Here is a 19,705-nt window from a genome sequence, read left to right as displayed (position 1 = left end):
AAAAGTTAGTAGGAAGTAGAGTAACTGCTAGGAACTAAAAATGAGGAAAGCATAGCTTAGGATCAGAGAATAAGGAGAATGATGCAAGGTGAGGCTACAGGGGTAAACAGAAGCCCAACAGTATACTAGAAGTGAATCTATGTTATGAATTTTCATCTTTTACTTCTAAAGGCAGTTAAAAATAGGAATTTTAGGAGGAATCTGAATGTGTGAATGAGGTGGGGGAGAAACTAATCAAACCTGAATTTTGGAAAATTATTTTAGAAAAAGTTTGTAAGAGAAAGAGAGGGGTGGCGGGCATTGTTGGGGAGAAGAGATGTAAACAGCAAAAGTACAGATGGAACATGTGGAAAGACATGATATGTTCAGCAGGTCAAAAGCTAAACAAAACTTTCTAACCATTCATTCACCATACTAGGTAAATATCAAAACTGAGCCAGGTATGATGAATTTGAAATGGTCTTTAATGCCTATTGCCTAATCCATCAGACTAAAGACTATATCTTTTAATGTCACTGTAATAAATTTTTCAGTAAGCATTTCAGAAGCCCACGAACCTTCCCTCAAACCACAAAACATCTTGCTGGGCTAAAACCACTACTAATCTACAGGCTAATCATTGTTCAGAAATAAATATTTATGTACATATATGCATAAACACAAAATCATAAATTCAACATGCACCTTATCTGAGCTTCACCTAAAATGTTCTAAAAAAGACTGAACTAACATAATAGTTTACTATGTGTTAGGTTCTGAGTACACAAGTATCTCAAGACGAGTACTGTTTGCATTTTTATACTCACACATTTTTTTTTTTAACAGATGAGAAAACAGGTATTAAGTGGTAGATACAGGACACAGATTCTAGAACCCAAACTCAGATAGGAAGTGACATAAATTTAGGATTATTCAATGAAAATCCTTTCAGTCTTTATATTACTGAATCTCTCTCTGTATAGGATTTGGCCTACCAACAGGTGAATGTTGTTTATATGGAGTTCACTGTACAATAATTCATTAATGTACAATTGCTTTATGTACTTTTATACATATAGCACTATATTTTGCAATAAAAAGGCACAAATTAGCTGGCAACCTATAAGTCAGGACAATGTAAAAATCCAGATTTACAATCCATTTTGAAAAACTGAAGATTCAGCCTTCCTTCCTACAAGACAACAATCAGCTGGAGCTGAGCAATAGCTGCTTCCTTCAGTCCAGTCTACACTCTCTTCCAGCTTTCATGATTCATATCATTTGTCTGATCTAAGACTCACCTAACACCATTCCAAACTCATCTGACGCTTACTTAGAATGTATGAAGATATATATATATATATGTGCGCTTGTATGAGTTATGAGGTAAGATGTTCAACTAGCTATAATAAGTAAATATAGCCTCAGATTAATAGTAGTACCTAACAAAATTGTGAAGATCAAATGTGATCATTCACATAAAACACTTAGCTCAGTTATCTGTCAGAGTCAGCACTAAACATGAGGGGCCACTATTATTTACACATATTTCTGACACTTTCAACTTTAATATAAACTACTTGCCAGGATCACTGTCTTCTGATTTTAAGGTGATACAGCATCAAAATATGGGTTTCTGTACTTTTGTTTAACTAAATTGTTCAACATGTATCACTATTAAAAAAAAAAAAAAAATCAGTGAAGTCTCCTCAAGTTCCTTTATGTGATACTACCAAGAAAAATTTCCTACTATTTTATTTCAAAAGGCAGACATCTTTTTACTTTTGTCCAAAACATGTATTTATAAAAAGTGGCTTTTAGTGGTCTGATCAGGGGAGATAAGTATATACCTACTGAAACACTTTAAAATAATGGTTCTAAGAATCATAAAATGTCCCACAAATTAAGACAATCTTAATGTCAGGGTAAACATAAGAACACCAAAAGCAGCTTACTACCTTTCTACTTACTACTGCTAGTATGCCAATGACTGGCTATGACAATTCTTTCTCCTTTGACATATGTGTACAATATTTGCCTCCAAAAAATCCCCATAAAAGTCTAAAATAAATTATTTTTCCCCAAAGCCAATATGATAGTAAGTCCTTATATAATAAATCAGTGTGAAGTTTATAAATGAATACAATGAAAACTAATGAACCAATGGACAAAGTGGCACACATCTGTAATCCCAGCGACTTGGGAGGCTGAGGCAGAAGGATAGCAAGTTCAAAGCCAGTCTCCACAGCTTAGCAAGGTCCTAACCAACTCAATGAGACCCTGTCTCTAAATAAAATACAAAAAAAGGGCTGGGGATATGGCTCAGTGGTTAAGTGCCCCAAGTTCAATCCCCAGTACCCCCCCCAAAAAAAACCTAAAGAACCAGTTACCCACAAGATGGATCATCTTCAAACAGTGCTCAGTCAAAAAACAAAACAAAAAATTCTACACACAACAGAATCCACACAGGAAGATTCTGTTTGTGTTAAGATTAGAAAGAAACAAAACTACAGTGTTGATGGAATGCATATTTAGGTAGCAAAATTATAAAGAAAAATCAGAAAATAAGTAACACTTTGGGGAGGAGGGACTGTTAAACAGAAATAGCATGTTAGGAATTCTAACACTTATTATTGTGTTACAGTATTTAATTTGTTGCTGTCTACGCTCACTATTAAAATACTCTATCATCCATCAGAACAGAGGTGTGTTCACTGCTTACTACACCAACAAAAGTACCTGGAACACATTGGGCATGAGTATATGTTGAACATAAAATACCATTTAAAAAGTCAATATTGTTACATATTTCACAACTTGTTAGACCCTAACTGTAAAGAGTAAAGCTAGCATAGTGTCCATGTCCCAGGTCAGTATATTTGAGGAGTATAAAGAACTGTAAGTTTCAGGTACTTTTGTAATTTCAATCTCTTTCTCCAATTGAAATATACCAAACTTACTAAAAACACCTCTGAGGATGTATCCAGATTCAGTTCAAACAAGAAAAATGCAGAAACTACACAGACACAGTTCTCCACCAATTCACTCAACCAAGAAAACACCAGAATGCTATTACAGGATGAGTGTGAGTTTGCTTGCTCATACTTACTTTTTAAGAGTAAACAATGCAAATGTGTTGGTTCTTACAACAATGAATTACACATTTCACATTGACTATTACAACACAGAGGAGCTGAAAACTATGAGCTTCTAGAGGACAGGGATCTAAAACAAAATGTGCTCAATTAATGTTTGTTGAGCTAACAAAAAGAACTAGTCATTACTGGTATCTTAAATTTTAGAAATACATACTGAATTAGGAGCTAATCATCAAGTTTAGCATGTAATATCCAGTCATCAGAAACTATCTATAAACCCCCAAAATATCAGTGACAATTTCAAAAAAGTAAAAATTCCCCAAATAACCAAGACAGAAAATGAACTTTTTGATCTCTGGGAATATACACTATTTAAAAAATAAAACCTGAAAATATTTCAGCTGAGCAAAAAAAAAAAAAAAGAAAAAATTTACTTCAGATATATGCTAATCTTATGGCCCTAATTAATACCCAAAGAAAGTAATATCAGTTTCTTTTTTCACCTTTCTGCATATGATAAACTAGGATGTTTGAGTTCAATCATCAGCCTACTTCCCAGGCTTCTTTCAGTGCAAAATAGGCTATTCTGGTAACTGAAATGTACCTATAACACAAACCTTATTTTTGTTCTTCTGATCTAAATCAGTGCTTTGTGGTGTAATCATTCAAGTCCATTGTTTCCATCCATTTTTAGGATGTGAAATGAAACTCTCTATCCATGTCCTCCCCACATACTTCTCATTATTAAGAATTTATCTGTTTAAGAAGGAATGGAAATAAAGTTACCTTGCTAACCCATAAAGGAGCAACCTGAAGCCACTCTTCTCTACAATAAATAAGTAAAGAAGAACTCTAGGTTAGAGATAGCAAAGGCCTATTTTTATTACCAGTTTATATAGGAAATATTGTTCTGAAACAGGTCAAATTAGATTAAAAATCCATGATATTAAATGTTAAAATTAAATATTAAATAAGGATTTCTAGGATTGTCTTTGGAACTTGTTTTTCTTTTCTTTTTTTTTTTAAAGAGAGAGTGAGGGAGAGAGAGAGAGAGAGAGAGAGAGAGAGAGAGAGAGAGAGAGAGAATTTTAATATTTTATTTCTTAGTTTTCGGCAGACATCTTTGTTTGTATGTGGTGTGGAGGATTGAACCCCGACGGGCCGCGCTGCGCACATACCAGACAGGCGCCCTACCACTTGAGCCACATCCCCAGCCCTGGAACTTGCTTTTCACCTCAGAGATGCAAACCAAGTTCCAGTCAAATATTTCAGGAATATCAGTCTAGATATAGCTAATAAAAAATAATTTTGTTCATTCCACTGGCTTTTTTTTGTCTTCAGCTACTATGCTGCTCAGTCAGGACTCAGTGATGAGTGTGTGAAAGTGCTGTGTGGGCCTGGAAGGTTCTGTGACTGAGCAGTCAGAGATGGCACACTACACATAATAATTTACAGCTAGATTCCTAATCTTTTAGTAGATCAAATTTTTATCACATCAGGTTTATGTCAAGAAACAGGTTTAAGCTTCCAAATTTTTCACAAAAACTATTATTATTTTTCCTTGGCAGCATTGTGATCTATCTTATTTCTACTCAGTTTTATTCTTAGAACTGTACTGAGTTTATGTTTGGTCTCTAAATAGAAAAAAAAAAAAAAAAAAGATTAAAGAGCAAGTAAAAACTCAGAGCCAGAACATTGTTTCCAGGATTGGGGAAAAAAGAGATGGGGAAAAAAAAAAAAAAGACTGAAACTACTATAATTTTTTTTCCTTTAAACCAAATCAGAAGCAGTGCTATATATACTGCATTATACCCCTGAAAACCACAGATTGCTTTCAACCTCATTATCTGTTGGTGTGGATGAGTGACCTCTATCACTGATATGCAGCCTAAGTCTTCCTTAAATCTGAAATAAAAGTTCAGTCTGCAAGCTCCCAACAAGAAAACATTAGTTGGGAGTAAAGGCACAGTATGATTTGAAAAGTAACTCTTATATAAATATCCTAAAAACAAGTTTAAGAGTTAAAAAAAATGGAGTTATCAGTCAACTATATAAGAATCTAAAATGCCAAGTATACTAATAAATTAAATGCTTTGTCAAAAACACTACAAAAGTAATCCTAGTGAAAAATATTGTACAAGCTGAGCAGAGTCATCAAAGTATTACTACAGTGAAGACCATTAAAAGTTGGCAGACACAATTAAGTGAATGTTTGTTCATAAACCACAGTGAGTCTTTATTTTACTTTTAAAGCAGAATGAACAAATATGCACTGATCTGTTAAGTACCAAAATTAAAACTCTACTGTTACTGTTACTCAAGAAACAATTTCTAACTGTAAATACTGATTTCATAATTAGCTTTATTCATTAGCTTAGCTATTTTCTGAAGTTCTTAACTTTTAAAAATGTTCAACTGAAAAAAGTCCATTGTACTTTAACTGATAAAATAAATTGATTCTTGAGATTATAAATTAGTAGTATAATGGTAAAAACGGGTATAAATCATTTCCATACTAACCTACATTTTAATTTCAGACATAGCCACTGGGGAAGAAAATTATCCCTGAGACATAAAAACACTAAAGCATACAACAAAATAATAAGCATATATAATAACAATCTTAAATTTTATTGCTTCCTCCAATGAGAAATAGCTTGAAAATTCAGCAGCCAATCCTACTTCATCCAACCACTTTCTATGATTCAACCAATGAAAATGTTCCTAATAATTATTCAAAGCATTTTCTTACATAATTAGACAATTCTTTAAAAAAGCAGGGAACCACCCTCAAATTTCTATTTTCAACTTTCAAATAATTTTGTATCAGGTGCACTACTCAACAAAATTTTGTTCACAAATTCAGATGTATATCATGCATGTAAAAGCTTTTTTCCCTTTATTACTTAGTATCATGCAGAGAAGTCCTTGCCAATCCAGGCATATTTTTTTAAAAAAAATGTGCTCTATATTTTCTGCAAGTATTTTGTGACTTATTTTGTTTGCTTCCTCCCTTCCCCCCTTCTCACCGCCCCCCCCCCAAAAAATTTAGGCTTCATTTGGGTTGAGGGAAAGGGTAGACCTTTAAGGCAGAAAACAAACATGTTAAAAAGTGGATAATCAACAGTTTTAGCACTACTGAATAACCCATCCTTTCCTCAAAAATCTACACAATAAATTTACCTCATAACTGTAATTTTCCCTTATAGGCTACCTGAACAGAGGCAAGTTACTTTGTTTCAATTTCTTAACCCAGTGCTTACTTCAAAAGATTACTGTGAGAAAGTAATTAAGCACATAGAACAGTATCTGATAAATGCAGCTCAACACAATCATTAAAAGTCCATCTCTGTTCTTGAACTGAAATACTACTTGGCTTTGAATTTACATCAAATTACAATTTCTGACAAGGCCTCCTTTTTCCAAAATTTTCTGGCTATTGATCATTTTACTTATCAGGTAAACTCCCTGACCAATATGTTGAATTGTCTACACTACCACCCTGGAATTCTATTTGGAATTGTACTGCTTTTATCTATCAACTAGGAGGAAAATGATAAATTCTACAATATTGACTCTTCATCCAGAAATTATACTGTTTTATCCCATTGATCAAATTTTTTGTCCATCATTAAAATTCAGGCAACTCATCAAGATTTGTTATATTTGTTCCTAGGTAGTTTCTTTGGGAAAAATTTAGTGGTGTATTTCAAACGCACATACTCTTTCACCCACCAGTTTTCATTTTAAAGAATTTGCCACGGGGCTGGATATGTGGCTTAAGTGGTAGTGCGCTCGCATGGCATGCAGGAGGCACTGGGTTCGATCCTCAACACCACATAAAAATAAAGATATAGTATCCACCTAAAACTAAAAATAAAATAAATGTTAAAAAAAAGAATATGCCATATAGGAATAAGTGTATATATACAAAAGTATAAATATAAGCACATAAGATATACTTTCTGCAATAGTAAAATCCCAGAAACAAGTTAAATGTCTGTACTAGGCAATGATGATCTAAGGTGAAGCATATTCATGGCATTAAAAACTTCAAACATTATAAGAAGTTAAAAGTAGTCAAGAGTTGCACAACTATTGGGCTAAAAGCAAAGAAGTGCAAAATTAATGTCTGTGGGGTTTGTTTTGTTTTGATTTGTTTTTGTTTTTAACTTAGGGAGTAGAAGGAACTGTGGTTCCTAAGCATTTGGATCACCTTAAAAAATTAAATGTGATTTAGGGAAAGAACTGTTCTATGTAAGATTTCAAGATGGTCCCATAATGCAGCATTTAAAGATATACATTTTCAACTTCCATTTTATAAATATTTCTTGCTAACATCCCTACAATGTAATATTTAAGGAAATTTCTCAATATTCCAAAAAATCTCAATACCATAATTTAAGAGTAAAAGCAGTACTCCTTCTAAATCACCTTACTATGAGTATCTATTGAAAACATTTCTCTCCATAATTGACATAACCCTTTAAAACTGTGTTATCTTGCATATCAAATACCAGATATCACACTTCAGGAACAAAGTGATATTCTGTGTAATATGGAAACAAAGTCTTTCCTCCTAGGAAAGGAAGCCCCAGAAAAGGTAAATAATGTGATCTTATTTTAAAGACAAAGCAAAATTTTCATTTTAATCTAAATCTTTGGGTCAAGTTTTATGTTTAGACTGTACTTCATCAATTAAAGCTCAAAAAAGTACAAATTAAATTTTTATTAAAAAAAAAGGAAGATTACAAAGATTACTATATTTCCTAAAAAAATCAACTCAATACTAAGTGTAACCGCTAATTTCTGCCAGTCAGAAAAAGTCCTGTTAAGAGTTAAGAATCTTCAGGCGCATATTACACCTTCTGGATATAATGAATAAACAATTCAAACAAAAAATAAATACAAAAAAAATCCCACCTCTATATAATATTTAAAGGAACGAGGTGATTTTTTTTTTTAAGGGAAGATTTTTGCTTTTCACATTTTGGTATTCCTGTTATTGTTTGATGAGCAAATATCACTTTATGATGAAAAAGGTTAAAATGTACAAAAGGAAAGGGGAATTTTAACTGGTTTGGGGAAATTTGAGTTTTTCAATGTAACACACAAGTTAATATAAAGGAATTGAGAAAATAACAATACTTCAGAGCACATGGGGAAATTAATAGGAAAAGTTACTTTTTGTGCTAAATTTACGGATCTTTACTAATTTTAGTTTACGAATTCATCTGACTGCTCATGAGTAGGGGTATTTTGCGTTATTTTTGGAAGTTAACTCATACTACCAAAGAATGTTAAGAACTTAGTTTCTTCAAAGGTACCTTAAATAATACAGCTTGAAAATATCCGACCTACAACTTACTACTCGCAGGTTGTATGATGTCTCAACGTCTTATCGCTACCTAGTGCATACCGAAGCGGGTGACATCAGATCGAAACTACACGGTTTCGCCGGGGACAAACCACTCCTTCAAGACGGCAGCTACCGGCCTGCTGGAGGTAGCACCCTAAACCTGGACTCAAGCTCGCCACTGGCAAGGGAGAACCCTAACTGGGCGCCGAGTTTCCCCGCGCAAGACCTGTTGCGCGTCCCTGCCGGCCGCGAGAAGGAACCAGACACCGGCAGCGGTGCACCTGTCCCGACGGCGGTTCTACGAGCCCGCAGCCCCCTCCCACGGGCTTCCCCAGCCCTGGCATGACCAGAGCAACCCACCGCCCAGCGCCAGTCCGGTTCCCCACCCCCCCACGCGCAGCCGCCGAAGCCGCCCCCGGCGCCTGGGCTTTCGCCTGCGGGGGAGGGCGGGGCGCGGCCAGACGCCGGCAGGCGGCCGCACTCGCCGCGGCCGGGTCTGGCCCTGGCGGCCGCGGCGGCTCTCACCTTGGCGGCCGCGGCCCTGGCGGACATCTTGTCTCTCTCCAGCGCCGCGCGAGGTTCCTCGGACCCGAAACTCCGCGCCACCGGCCCGCCCGGTCCTCACGCCACAGCCCAAATAAACATCTCCCGGGAGCGAGCGGGACTGGGGCGGGAGCGGGCGGAAAGGCCCGGCCCACGGGGAGGGGATTCAACTCGGACAAAAGTCCAGGAAGCGTCCGCCCCGCCCGGGTCTTCTCGGGGCGCGCCCGATCGGCGCCTCCCTCCGACTGCAGCCGCCGGTTCGGCCTCCCAAAGCTCTACCAGCCCGGCCACGTCGGCCCCACCCGCACGCCACTCGGCAGCGCCCGAGGCCTCCGGCGTCTCCTCGGAAGCCGGCTTCCACACGTAACTTCCCCGGAGCGCGCGGCCGCGAAGGGGCGCGGCGTCGGCAGGCTGAGCCGACGCCGGCAACTCCGGGCAGCCACGCAAACCTGCCAGCCCGGCCCACTCACTGAGCATGCCCGGCCAAGCGGGGGCGGGCCGGGGGCGGGGCGAGCTCGGGGGCGGGGCCGCGGCCGGGGTCCGACCGGAGGCGTCCAAGGAAAAGCCCCGTTACCCAAGAAACTTGAAGGCAGCTTCCACCGCCCTGGGAGGCTTTCTGGAGTTTTTGTTTGTTTGTTTTTAATCGAAGTCCGACAGATTTTGACCCCCACTGAGGTCCTCAACCCCGCTTTTTCGACTCCCAACAGAGACCTGTCTACTTGCTCCTCAACAAGCCAGGCTGGATCAGCCCAACGCTGCAGTGTGGCAGGAAAGACTGGCCTGGCAAATACCTGACTGCCGTTTCCTTAACTGTGGAAATATTCATGGTCACAGCTGTCGCCTTGTGTCTGGGCGTTGTTGCCCCTTTGAAGACAGAATGCATTCTTGCGTCTCTGAGGCGCTCTAACAGGCTTAGGACGCTGCTCTCCTTTAGGACAAACCGACTGCCATAACAAAACTGGTCACACATCAGGAGCACTTCTGGGGGCAAGCGATCTGAGAAACACCCAAGAGGCCTATGGTAACCGGGCCCACCTCACTTTAGGCCTCCAGATATATCCAAAGCTACACCTCCTTCCCCCCAGCCAGACAGGGATCTCAGAAGTATGGTTTTAGCCATCAAATTTGCTGAAATTCTTGGCGAGTAAAGGGGCCAGGCTGTCCTGCGTTTTTAAACCGTTTTCCTCCTGCTCAAGCTGGGCAGAAAAGGATGTAAAGATGCTCAGTCTACCTTTCAGTTTAATCACCCGCTACCCACACTCACTCAATGTCTACGGTATGGCCTTGCTAAACACCAAAGAATCTGTATGTAGGAAAACATTACCACCCTCTTTAATTTACACTTTGTAAAATGTAAAGCTCCTCTAAGCTGGATATGCTGGAGGGTTTGAGTGGGCAGTTTTGTGGGTCTGCAGTATGAAATAAACAACACTGTCTAGTGGCACAATGCCATTAAGTAAATTTAGTTTAACAAAGGAAATAAACATGTCAGAAAAAAAAAAAAAAAAAAAAAAGTAAAGCTCCTTACAAATGTCAGAAATTCTTAGAAAAATTAAATAACATCTAAACAAAATTCTAGTGCCAAAAAAGGCACACTAGAAATGGGAGGGGAGGGGGCATACACGTTAGATTTTAAACTTTTTTTCTTTAGAATTCAACTGTATGAAAACATCAAACTTAATTGTAACCAAGAAATATACATATATGGTATGTAAATATCAATTAAGGTTTCAACAAAGTACCATATATTTTGTAACTCTAAGCTATATGAACTACAACAGAGCATTCTTCAAAGTAAACCCTTACTCTTTTCATTCATTTTTTCCTGCCTAAAAATGGTCTAAATCATTTGTTTTTAAAGTAAAATCATGTATGATTGTTTTGTCTTTGGACACTCTTATTTATTTGCTTAAGAATGGTGATTAAAATTCCCTATGAACAAACACCATTTTTAAAATTTTGGTAGAAATGTTTTATTTAAAAGGTGGTTGTAGAAGACCTTTCAGATTGTCGTCACAATTTAATAAAATGTACAATATGGATAACTTGCATAGATCAAGGTGGGGTGTCTTTAATGACACCTAAATCTGGGGATAATATCTACAAATGCACTGACATCTGTACCTTTTTCTCATTTATTACTCTTATATCAACCCCAATATGTAGTTTAAGTGCTAGATGATAACAATTTGTCACCAAACTAATATATTTGATTATAGTTTCAATTTTGCCATGGTTTTAAACAATGATATCAAGCAAAAATATTCCACATTGAGAATGCTTTGCTTCAAAAATGATAATCAAGCGGGTGGAAATGTGGCTCAGTGGTAGAGTGCTTGTATAGCATGCTGGAGGGCCGGGTTCTATCCTTAATACCTTAGCACCTCCCAAAAAGGAAAAAAGATCAATAAAAAATATTTCAGTGAATAATAGAATCCCTTTGAAATTGTATTTTTTTTTTTAATTAAAAAAGAATTGTGGTACTGGGGATTGAACCCAGGAGAACTCTACCCCTGAGCCCTTGTTTATTCTTATTTTTGAGAGAGTGTCCCTAAGTTGCCCAGGCTGTCCTTTAGCAATCCTTCTGCCTCAGCCTCCCAAGTCACTGGAATTAAAGGAGTGTGCCACCCTGCCCGGCCTAAAAATGATATTCTAAATAGCTAAATTAAACTGTATCTAAACTGAACCATATGTTAAACTGTATAGTTATTTTAAGTATTTAAACCAAATTGTATTTTGATGTATCTCCTTCTCTCTAAATAACCAAGGGAAAGTTTTTGTTGATAAAGGTAAAGTTAAAACACTTGTCGAGAATTAAAAACATATCTGTTTTTCTACAGTTCATTTTTGGGAAGATGCTTTGATATGAAGTAGAGAGCATAAAGCATAATCTCAAAGACTCACCCTTAACATTAAAAATTAGGAGTTTATCAATTGAATACCCAAATTTTTTCAAATTATATCAAGATTAACGTGGTCATAATTCCTGTATATCAATGAAATAGAAAGAAATACACGTAAATTAGAGATTCTCATTTAATGAGTTCCAATAAAGTTTAACCAAGAACTTCTCTCCATGTACAGATTTATTTCTGATCATCTACTGCTACTGAACAGGAAACTAAAAAACCACAACACTTACAAAGACAACTTCCTGTGGGATATCTGGTGTCTGCGGCTCAAAATGAAAGAAACATGGTTTGTGTAAAATCTTTGTAAATCTTAGTAAAACTTATTAAGTTTTGACCTAATGAACAACTATATCCATTACCTACATTTTACATATGTATGTTTATGTTTCCATTGCAAAACAGATCTTCAGAAAAGCATCTTTGTTTTACTTTTGGTAGGAGCTATGCATTTATGCATGAACTGCTAAGAGGAAGTATTAGGACACCACAGTGGAGCATGAGGCAATCTTGATAAAGTTATAGAAGAAAATATATACAGAATCCTAAAAGTAGGAAAACTTTATCAAAGCACTATAAAATAAGAATATAAGTCATCCTAATCTCACTCCTATGTCATATCATTAAAATTATATAAATTGCTTCAGAATTTTCCTCTGCCAATAAAGCTGTATAACAATGTTAAAGGGTTACCATTTTTAAGACTCAGAAAGCTTCTGGATTTAATACCAGTAAAATTTTTAGAAAACAATTTAGGGTGGTAGAGGATTACCAACTCTTTAATCTTATTTTAAAATAAACATTACAAATTATGCACATTAGTTAAAATGGCAAATTTTATATCAAGTACATTTCACTACAATGAAAATTCTATCCATTTGCCAAAGTTATTTCATTTTTTTAAAAAAAGACATGTAAGCACTATAATCAAGTCATTTTTTATTCATTTCAGAATAAATAAGAGTATTTTCCTAAAAAGAACTACTCCTTTGGATCCACCTTTCCTCTGACTTTGGCAAGGTGGAACTTTCTCTTAAGGGTCATAAATATTATATAACCAGGCAGTTTGGAAGCTCCAAAAGCCTATGACTATTGAACCAGCCAGGCTGGCAAGCAGCTTCTGACTCATCTCTGAAGCAGTGTATCTTCTATTCTCTACAACAGCTATTATACATCTCCTATACTCTCCTAGTGATTTCTCATAGACCCCCATCCCCAACCCAAGCAAAAACATTTCTTTCCAGAATCCATAAAGAGAATAGAACTTGAAGAATGGAAACTCCCTTCCCTTCCTACTAAAACACTGGCAGACCTATCCAGAGCACCTGCTTTTCTTCTCCTGGGCTGGGAACTGAGGTTGGGCAGGGGTGGGACTGACCATCCTGGTTGTATCCTGACTCCATTAACTTCATTCTCATTTTAGCCAAGTAAGTCTACCTCAGAATTCAAGCTTCTTCTAGTGTCTCCCATTTTAAACCCAGAGGGGGGGAAAAAAAAAACCAAAAACACTGATGTCTCCTGGCTACCTCCCAAGGTGTGTATCAGCGAAGGTATAAAGGGCTCTAGCACAGAAGTGCCCTGCAGAATGGTCTGCAACTGTGGTTTTAAATCTTAAAAATTTCAGTTTTGGATAAGTGTTTTGTAAATGAAAGTTTATGTGTGCACTCGGGACTTGGGGCCTCTGCTGTCACACATTCCTATATCTAGTCACTTGTCAGGAGGATTTCTGAGATATCCCATACTGTACCCCCATGTCCCTGCTGGTCTTCTTCCACCTTGTTCTACCACTTCTGTCCATGACAAAGATCTGAGCAAGGGGTGGGAACCAATGTGTGTACACCAGTATCTTTGATTGTACAAGAACCCCAGGCAGGCAGAACCACTTCCTGTCTGGCGGTCAGCTGGCTGGAGCCCACTTCTTGATGGACCTCCAAGAGGCCTAGCAGAGAATCAGGAACCAAGATGTCTAGCCATGGAATTTTAACAATCCTCGGTGATTGCTGTGGGTTGGAGCAGGAGGCATGTGACTCAACATCCCCAGACTTTATTCCTTGCAGGACATTGTAGACTTTTGAGGAGACTCAACAAGCCAGCAGGCCCAACACATGTACAAGTGGAACCCAGGGCCCTGGGTGGGTCTGTCTTGCTGTGATTATGCTTCCCAAGCCTGACATAGTGTGCTCCCTGTACTAGTGCTGTGCCTGGGAATGCAATCTTCTCTCTCACCTTCCAACCTCTCAAAGACTGGCTGATTTTGTCTCTTTTGGCCAGCCTGAAGCATACTCCAGAGACAAGCCACAAAGTATGAATTGTATAATTTCAGTATCTACTCATATGAACTATGTATTCAAAAAACTGGTGTTGCACAAAATGAATAGTAAGATTCAAGCTAATAATTCAATTTTTATTTTTATTTTTACTTAGAATGACATTAAATAGTAAATAAAAAACATGACAAGATGTAGACTATAGGAGAAAAGCAAAGGCTACATGGTATATGTTCATTTAAGAGCATGTATTTCTGCTTGTTGAACAAGGAGCCCTGATGTTCATTTTGCACTGGGCCCCAGATCATATAGGTAGCACAAAGCCCATCTCTTCTCTAGATGCTTTTCTACCAGTTTGTGACAGGCTTCTCAAGAGCTGCCGACCAGCTCTGGGTCTCTCTATTAACAAATGTCCAGACCTTTTGGGATCCCCCTTAATTTCACAAATAATACTAGTATACATTCCTTCGGTAAAAGGTTCATGTAAGATATATTTGAAAAACCAACAGGATCTAATCCACTGCATTTCCCTTCCGATTACCCAGGAAATTGAGTATTTAAACCTAACCTGAAAGTTTGTTTCCAGATGGCTTTCCATGTTTTTATTTGTGTGTGTGTGTGTGTGTGTGTGTGTGTGTTTGTGTGTGAAATAGAGGAATAGAGGAACAGATATATAGGAATATATGGTTTTGTGGTGTTTAAACAAATGATAGACAATATTTATTATTGTGAAGTTTGTTTTTTTCACTTAATATTTTGTCTTGGTAATTCTTTCAAACAATGAAAATTTGCCTCCTCATCTTAAAATAGCTTTCTAGAACTTAATAATATGAAAGTTTAGGTTGATTTCTGCTATTATAATGTTGAAATGAAAATTCTTACATATGCTTTTTTGACACATATGAGTGTTTCTCTAGGAGAGGCATTCAAAAAGGAATTTTCTGGCTTGAAGGATATGCTTATTTAAAAAACAAAAATAGATTTTTATAAAGTAATAAAAACATTTTAACTGGATACTGCCAGCTTGCTCTCCAAGAAAACCAAATCAACTTATCATATTCCCCCCACACACATGCCCATATGAACCCTTGAGAATATTAATCTTTTATATTTCTGTCCATTTAGGAGGCAGAAATGGCATATCACTTCCCTGATGTTGTCATTTACCCATTTTGTCCTATTAGATTATTTCTTTTATTGATTTGTTCACCTCCTTTATGTATCCTTTTGTATTGCATGCAGTCTAAGGCTTATCTTTTGGTCAAAGATTCTCATGGGTACAACATTATTAACCAAACTATATCAAGTTCCCCCAAATTTAATTCTTGAATTTCTCTTACATTCTTCCGATTTTGCCAATTCCACCTACCCTCCAAATCTTGTGAAAACTATTTTGGTAACGTTGGTTTTGAGCTTCTAGACTTTTCATAAGTTCAAGGTTTGAGAACATGACTGGATGAGGCAGACTATAGATCAAAAAAGTCAGAGGACAATACAAACAGTACACATGGAATTTCACATTTCTTACTATGTTCAAGAAACTTTTTTTTCTGAAGCTCATTTTTGGGAAAGAACTGCTGTAAGACATTTTCTGGATCTCAAATACTTGTGGAAATTAGAAGAAACTTATCTATACCTTTTTATTTTGGTGTCTGTCCTCCAAAGATGGCAAGGAGAATCAAACTCAATAGATTAAAGGAGGGTGGAAATAAGATATTATTATGGTTTGGATCCTAAATGCCCCTCAAAGATCCATATGCTAAAGAGATGGTCCCTAGTCTGGGGTACTACTGAGAGGTGGTGGAACCTGTAGGAGGTGGGGCCTAGCAGAAGGAAGTTAGGTTACTGGGAATGTCCTCTTGACTTGAAGGGGATATTGGGGCCTAGTTCTCCCTCTCTTTGCTTCCTGGCCACCATGAGGCGAGCAGCTTTCCTCTACCACCTACTCCTGCCACAATATACTGTGCCACCACCTCTGAAACTGTGAGCCAGTAATAAATCTTTCCTCCTTTTAGGTTGTTTTTCTCAGATATTTTGTCACAGCAACAGAAAGCTAACAAGCACAAATATATTCCTTAAAATAAGTCAAAGCCTTCCCCAAAGTATAATTCTTTTTTTAATATATTTTTTAATTGTAGTTTGACATAATAGCTTTATTTATTTATTTATTTATTTATTTATTTATTTTTATGTGGTGCTGAGGATTGAACCTGGAGCCCAGCACATGCTAGGGCTGTGCTCTACCACTGAGCTACAACCCCAGCCTCCCCAAAGTATAATTCTTTTTAACAATATGTGTGTGTTGTAAAACCTTTATAACAGTCTTTTAAGATAAGCAAAATATGGAAAATTAATAGAATTTCATAAAATCCTCCTTCTAAAAGAGGTAAATATATTTTTATTTTTAAAATAATTTTGTAGGGTACTGGGGATTGAACCCAGAGGTACTTTACTACTGAGCCACATCCCAGGCCTTTATATTTTGAGACAGACCTTGTTAAGTAAAATAATTTTTAAAGGGAATAAAAGTATATACACATATTTGCTGATATTTGTAAAAATAAACTTTGGAAGGAAAACTAAACTGTCGGCCTCAAGCCACCCCAAAAAAAAAAAAAAAAAAATTACTTTTACAGGAAGGAGAAGAAAGCAATTATATGAATATTTTCTATATATATCTTACAAATTATTTTAAGTTTGGAAACAAAGACATTTTATATATTTAAAAAATAAAATGAAATAAAAATACAATCTGTAAAAGCTGAAAACAAACTGAAACAAGAAAACTGAATGTATGTAAAATCAGTGACCTAACTATACAAAGAAAAGATTTCCGAGGACTGTAGCATATTCCAAGAAAAATAGTATTGCAAAGAAGGTTGAAATTTCATTCAGTAGTCTGTTACTAATAACATTAGCATTATTACTTTTTAAAAAAATATTTCATTTAGTTGTCGACGGGCCTTTATTTAATTTACTTACTTATGTGGTGCTGAGGATCAAACCCAGTGCCTCATACATGCCAGGCGAGTACTCTACCACTGAGCCACAACCCCATCCCAGCATTATTACTTTGAAACATAATTTATTTACATTAACTAATATAAAACTTATATATTCATTGGTGTATAATGTAATATATATTAACCAGTATATATTAATATACTTGACTTATATTAACATTAACATATATCCATTTATAACATTCTCATTATTACTATATATATAATAATTTTTAAGTTACACATACAGAACAATTCTAAGTAATAATAGTACTATAATGTATGTTGCTCTATGCTAATAACACTGACATTGTTATATATGTTATAGTAGTGATGTATATTAGTGTATGTTAACATTTTTAGGAACCAAGATTTTCTAAGAGAAAAAAGTATAAAATCAAAGAAGTTAAGTAAAAATTTTGCAATTCTAATTTAAGTTGAAAAAGTCAGTCTCTGTCTCCATATATAATATATATTTGTATTTATTTCCTTTGGTCATTGGAAAGGACTAGAAATAATGAAGACTCAACAGCAATGGGCATACTTAATGTCCATACTGAATTTCCAGCCAAGAATGGCTAATTATAGTCTGGAGCAAAGATGTGCAAGATAATCTGGGAATATTTTGTGACAGGATGCAAAGAAGTTCTTGAAGAATAATCAATCAAAATTATACAGAAGCCAATAAGTAGCTCTCATTGGCCAAAGATGATATAATTTGATCCTAACCAAAGAAAAGAGGTGAAATAGGGAGGGAGGGAGGGAAGAAAGAAGGGAGGGAGGGAGGAAAGAAGGGAGGGAGGGAGGGAACGAAGGAAGGAAGGAGAAAAGAAAAAGAATGTATTTGACTGAAACACACCAAATATCTAAAACCCAGGACTTCATAATAACAAAAGAGATTAAGAAAGGTATACATTTGACTTTTTTTTTAATCGTGAAAATCAACAAAACCATAAGGGTTTGTAAGCCTATGCTGTTGAGAACCCTGAAATCACTACAGGAAACAAACAATAACTTATTGAACATTTTAATCGTGAAAATCAACAAAAGAATAAGGGTTTGTAAGCCTATGCTGTTGAGAACCCTGAAATCACTACAGGAAACAAACAATAACTTATTGAACATCTATGGATATAACTTGGACACCACCTCCCTACTTCCTAAGCTGTCAGTTAAAAGAAAAGATACACTTTGCATGAACTTTATTTCAGATAACCAAAAACTGACTGATGAGAAGTTCCTCATACATGAACTCCAGTTAATAAATGTGGAAATAATAAGAGAAAATCATCATCTTGTGCACTTAATAGATTTAGGCAATGATTACCAAAAGATCAAAGGATCAATCTGAGCATCACTAAAAGTAAGACAAGCAAATATTTATGACTCCCATAAAGCAATTAGAAACACACAGTATTAACTATTAAGATTTTTTATTTTTAAAAAAAGGAATAGAATGAAATCCAGCCTATAGGGTTAACTTGGGTAGACAGAAATACAGGAGCTGGAGGTGCAAGTTAAATGATTCCACAGGATTAAACAAATGTGGAAGGAATCAGACCTGCTTTTCCAAACAGAGCAATAAAAAAGAAAGAAAGAAAGAAAGAAAGAAAAAAGAAAGAAAAGTAATTTGAGACTTTAAATGGATCTTATATGAATTTCTTTCCAAACCCACCTACTTTAGCAAGACTTTTTTAAAAAAGCAATTGGGAATATTTGATGATGGACAGTTAGATGATACCAAGATATGATGATGTCATCACAACTACCTAAGGAAGGGACCTCTTTTTAAGAGAAGCATATTCAAACATACAAAGTTGAAATCGCATGATATTTGGAACTTGCTATATTAAGAGTAAAATTTTAAAATAGAAGAGGCAAATATAGCAAAACATTGAAAATTGGTGAATCTGGGTGATAGGCATATGGGAGATTTATTGTACTGTATTATTCTTTCTACTCTAGGGTATGTTTGAATGTTGGTATACATTTGACTTTTTTTTTAATCGTGAAAATCAACAAAAGCATAAAAACAGAAACACTTCTGCCAGATAAGGGAGGCAGACTATAAACAATTATCATAGATTCTTTCCATCCCTGTTTGGAGGTACTATTGCAACTCTTTCTTTTAAGAGGTGTGGTCTTTTCCCCCCATCCCTTGAATCTGAGCTGCAGTGTGACCTCTTTCAGTGAAGGGGCAAACATGATACAAGCAGAGACATGAAAAGTAGTTGGGAACTGGGGTTTGTAAGCCTATGCTGTTAAGAACCCTGAAATCACTACAGGAAAAACCCAGACTAGGCTGCTGGAGAGGTCACATGAAAAAGAAATTGGAAGCCTTGGCTAACAGCCTGCCAACATACAAGTGAGGGATTTCTAGACCCTCCAGCCTCATCCAAGCCACGAACAGCACAGAATATGTATGAGTGAGCCCAGGGAAATATAGCACTCAGCAGAAATGAACCCAAATTGCCAGCCCTCTGAATCATGATTGTTCTTTAAGATGGTAAATATTGGGATGGTTTGTTACACAGCAATGACTAACTGA

The 19,705-nt window shown here is 36.5% G+C and overlaps 1 protein-coding gene across 4 annotated transcripts in view; it reads right to left on the bottom strand.

Moving 5' to 3' along the window:
* Tjp1 (tight junction protein 1) overlaps nucleotides 1-19,705 on the bottom strand; it is a 230,528-nt gene that overhangs the window by 79,561 nt on the left and 131,262 nt on the right. Inside the window, exon 1 of one of the 4 annotated variants that reach the window (XM_076851430.1) lies at nucleotides 8,962-9,390. The exons of the other annotated variants lie outside the window; for them this stretch is intronic. Coding sequence (XP_076707545.1) covers nucleotides 8,962-8,988 — 27 coding nt within the window. The 5' untranslated portion in view covers nucleotides 8,989-9,390. Of the gene's footprint in view, nucleotides 1-8,961; nucleotides 9,391-19,705 lie in introns of those variants that run through there. 4 annotated transcript variants of the gene reach the window in all.

This window comes from Callospermophilus lateralis, chromosome 3 (assembly GCF_048772815.1).
Source record: "Callospermophilus lateralis isolate mCalLat2 chromosome 3, mCalLat2.hap1, whole genome shotgun sequence".
Taxonomy (NCBI): domain Eukaryota; kingdom Metazoa; phylum Chordata; class Mammalia; order Rodentia; family Sciuridae; genus Callospermophilus; species Callospermophilus lateralis.
Note: the sequence above shows the minus strand (reverse complement) of the source record. Positions and strands in the feature narration are given on the sequence as shown.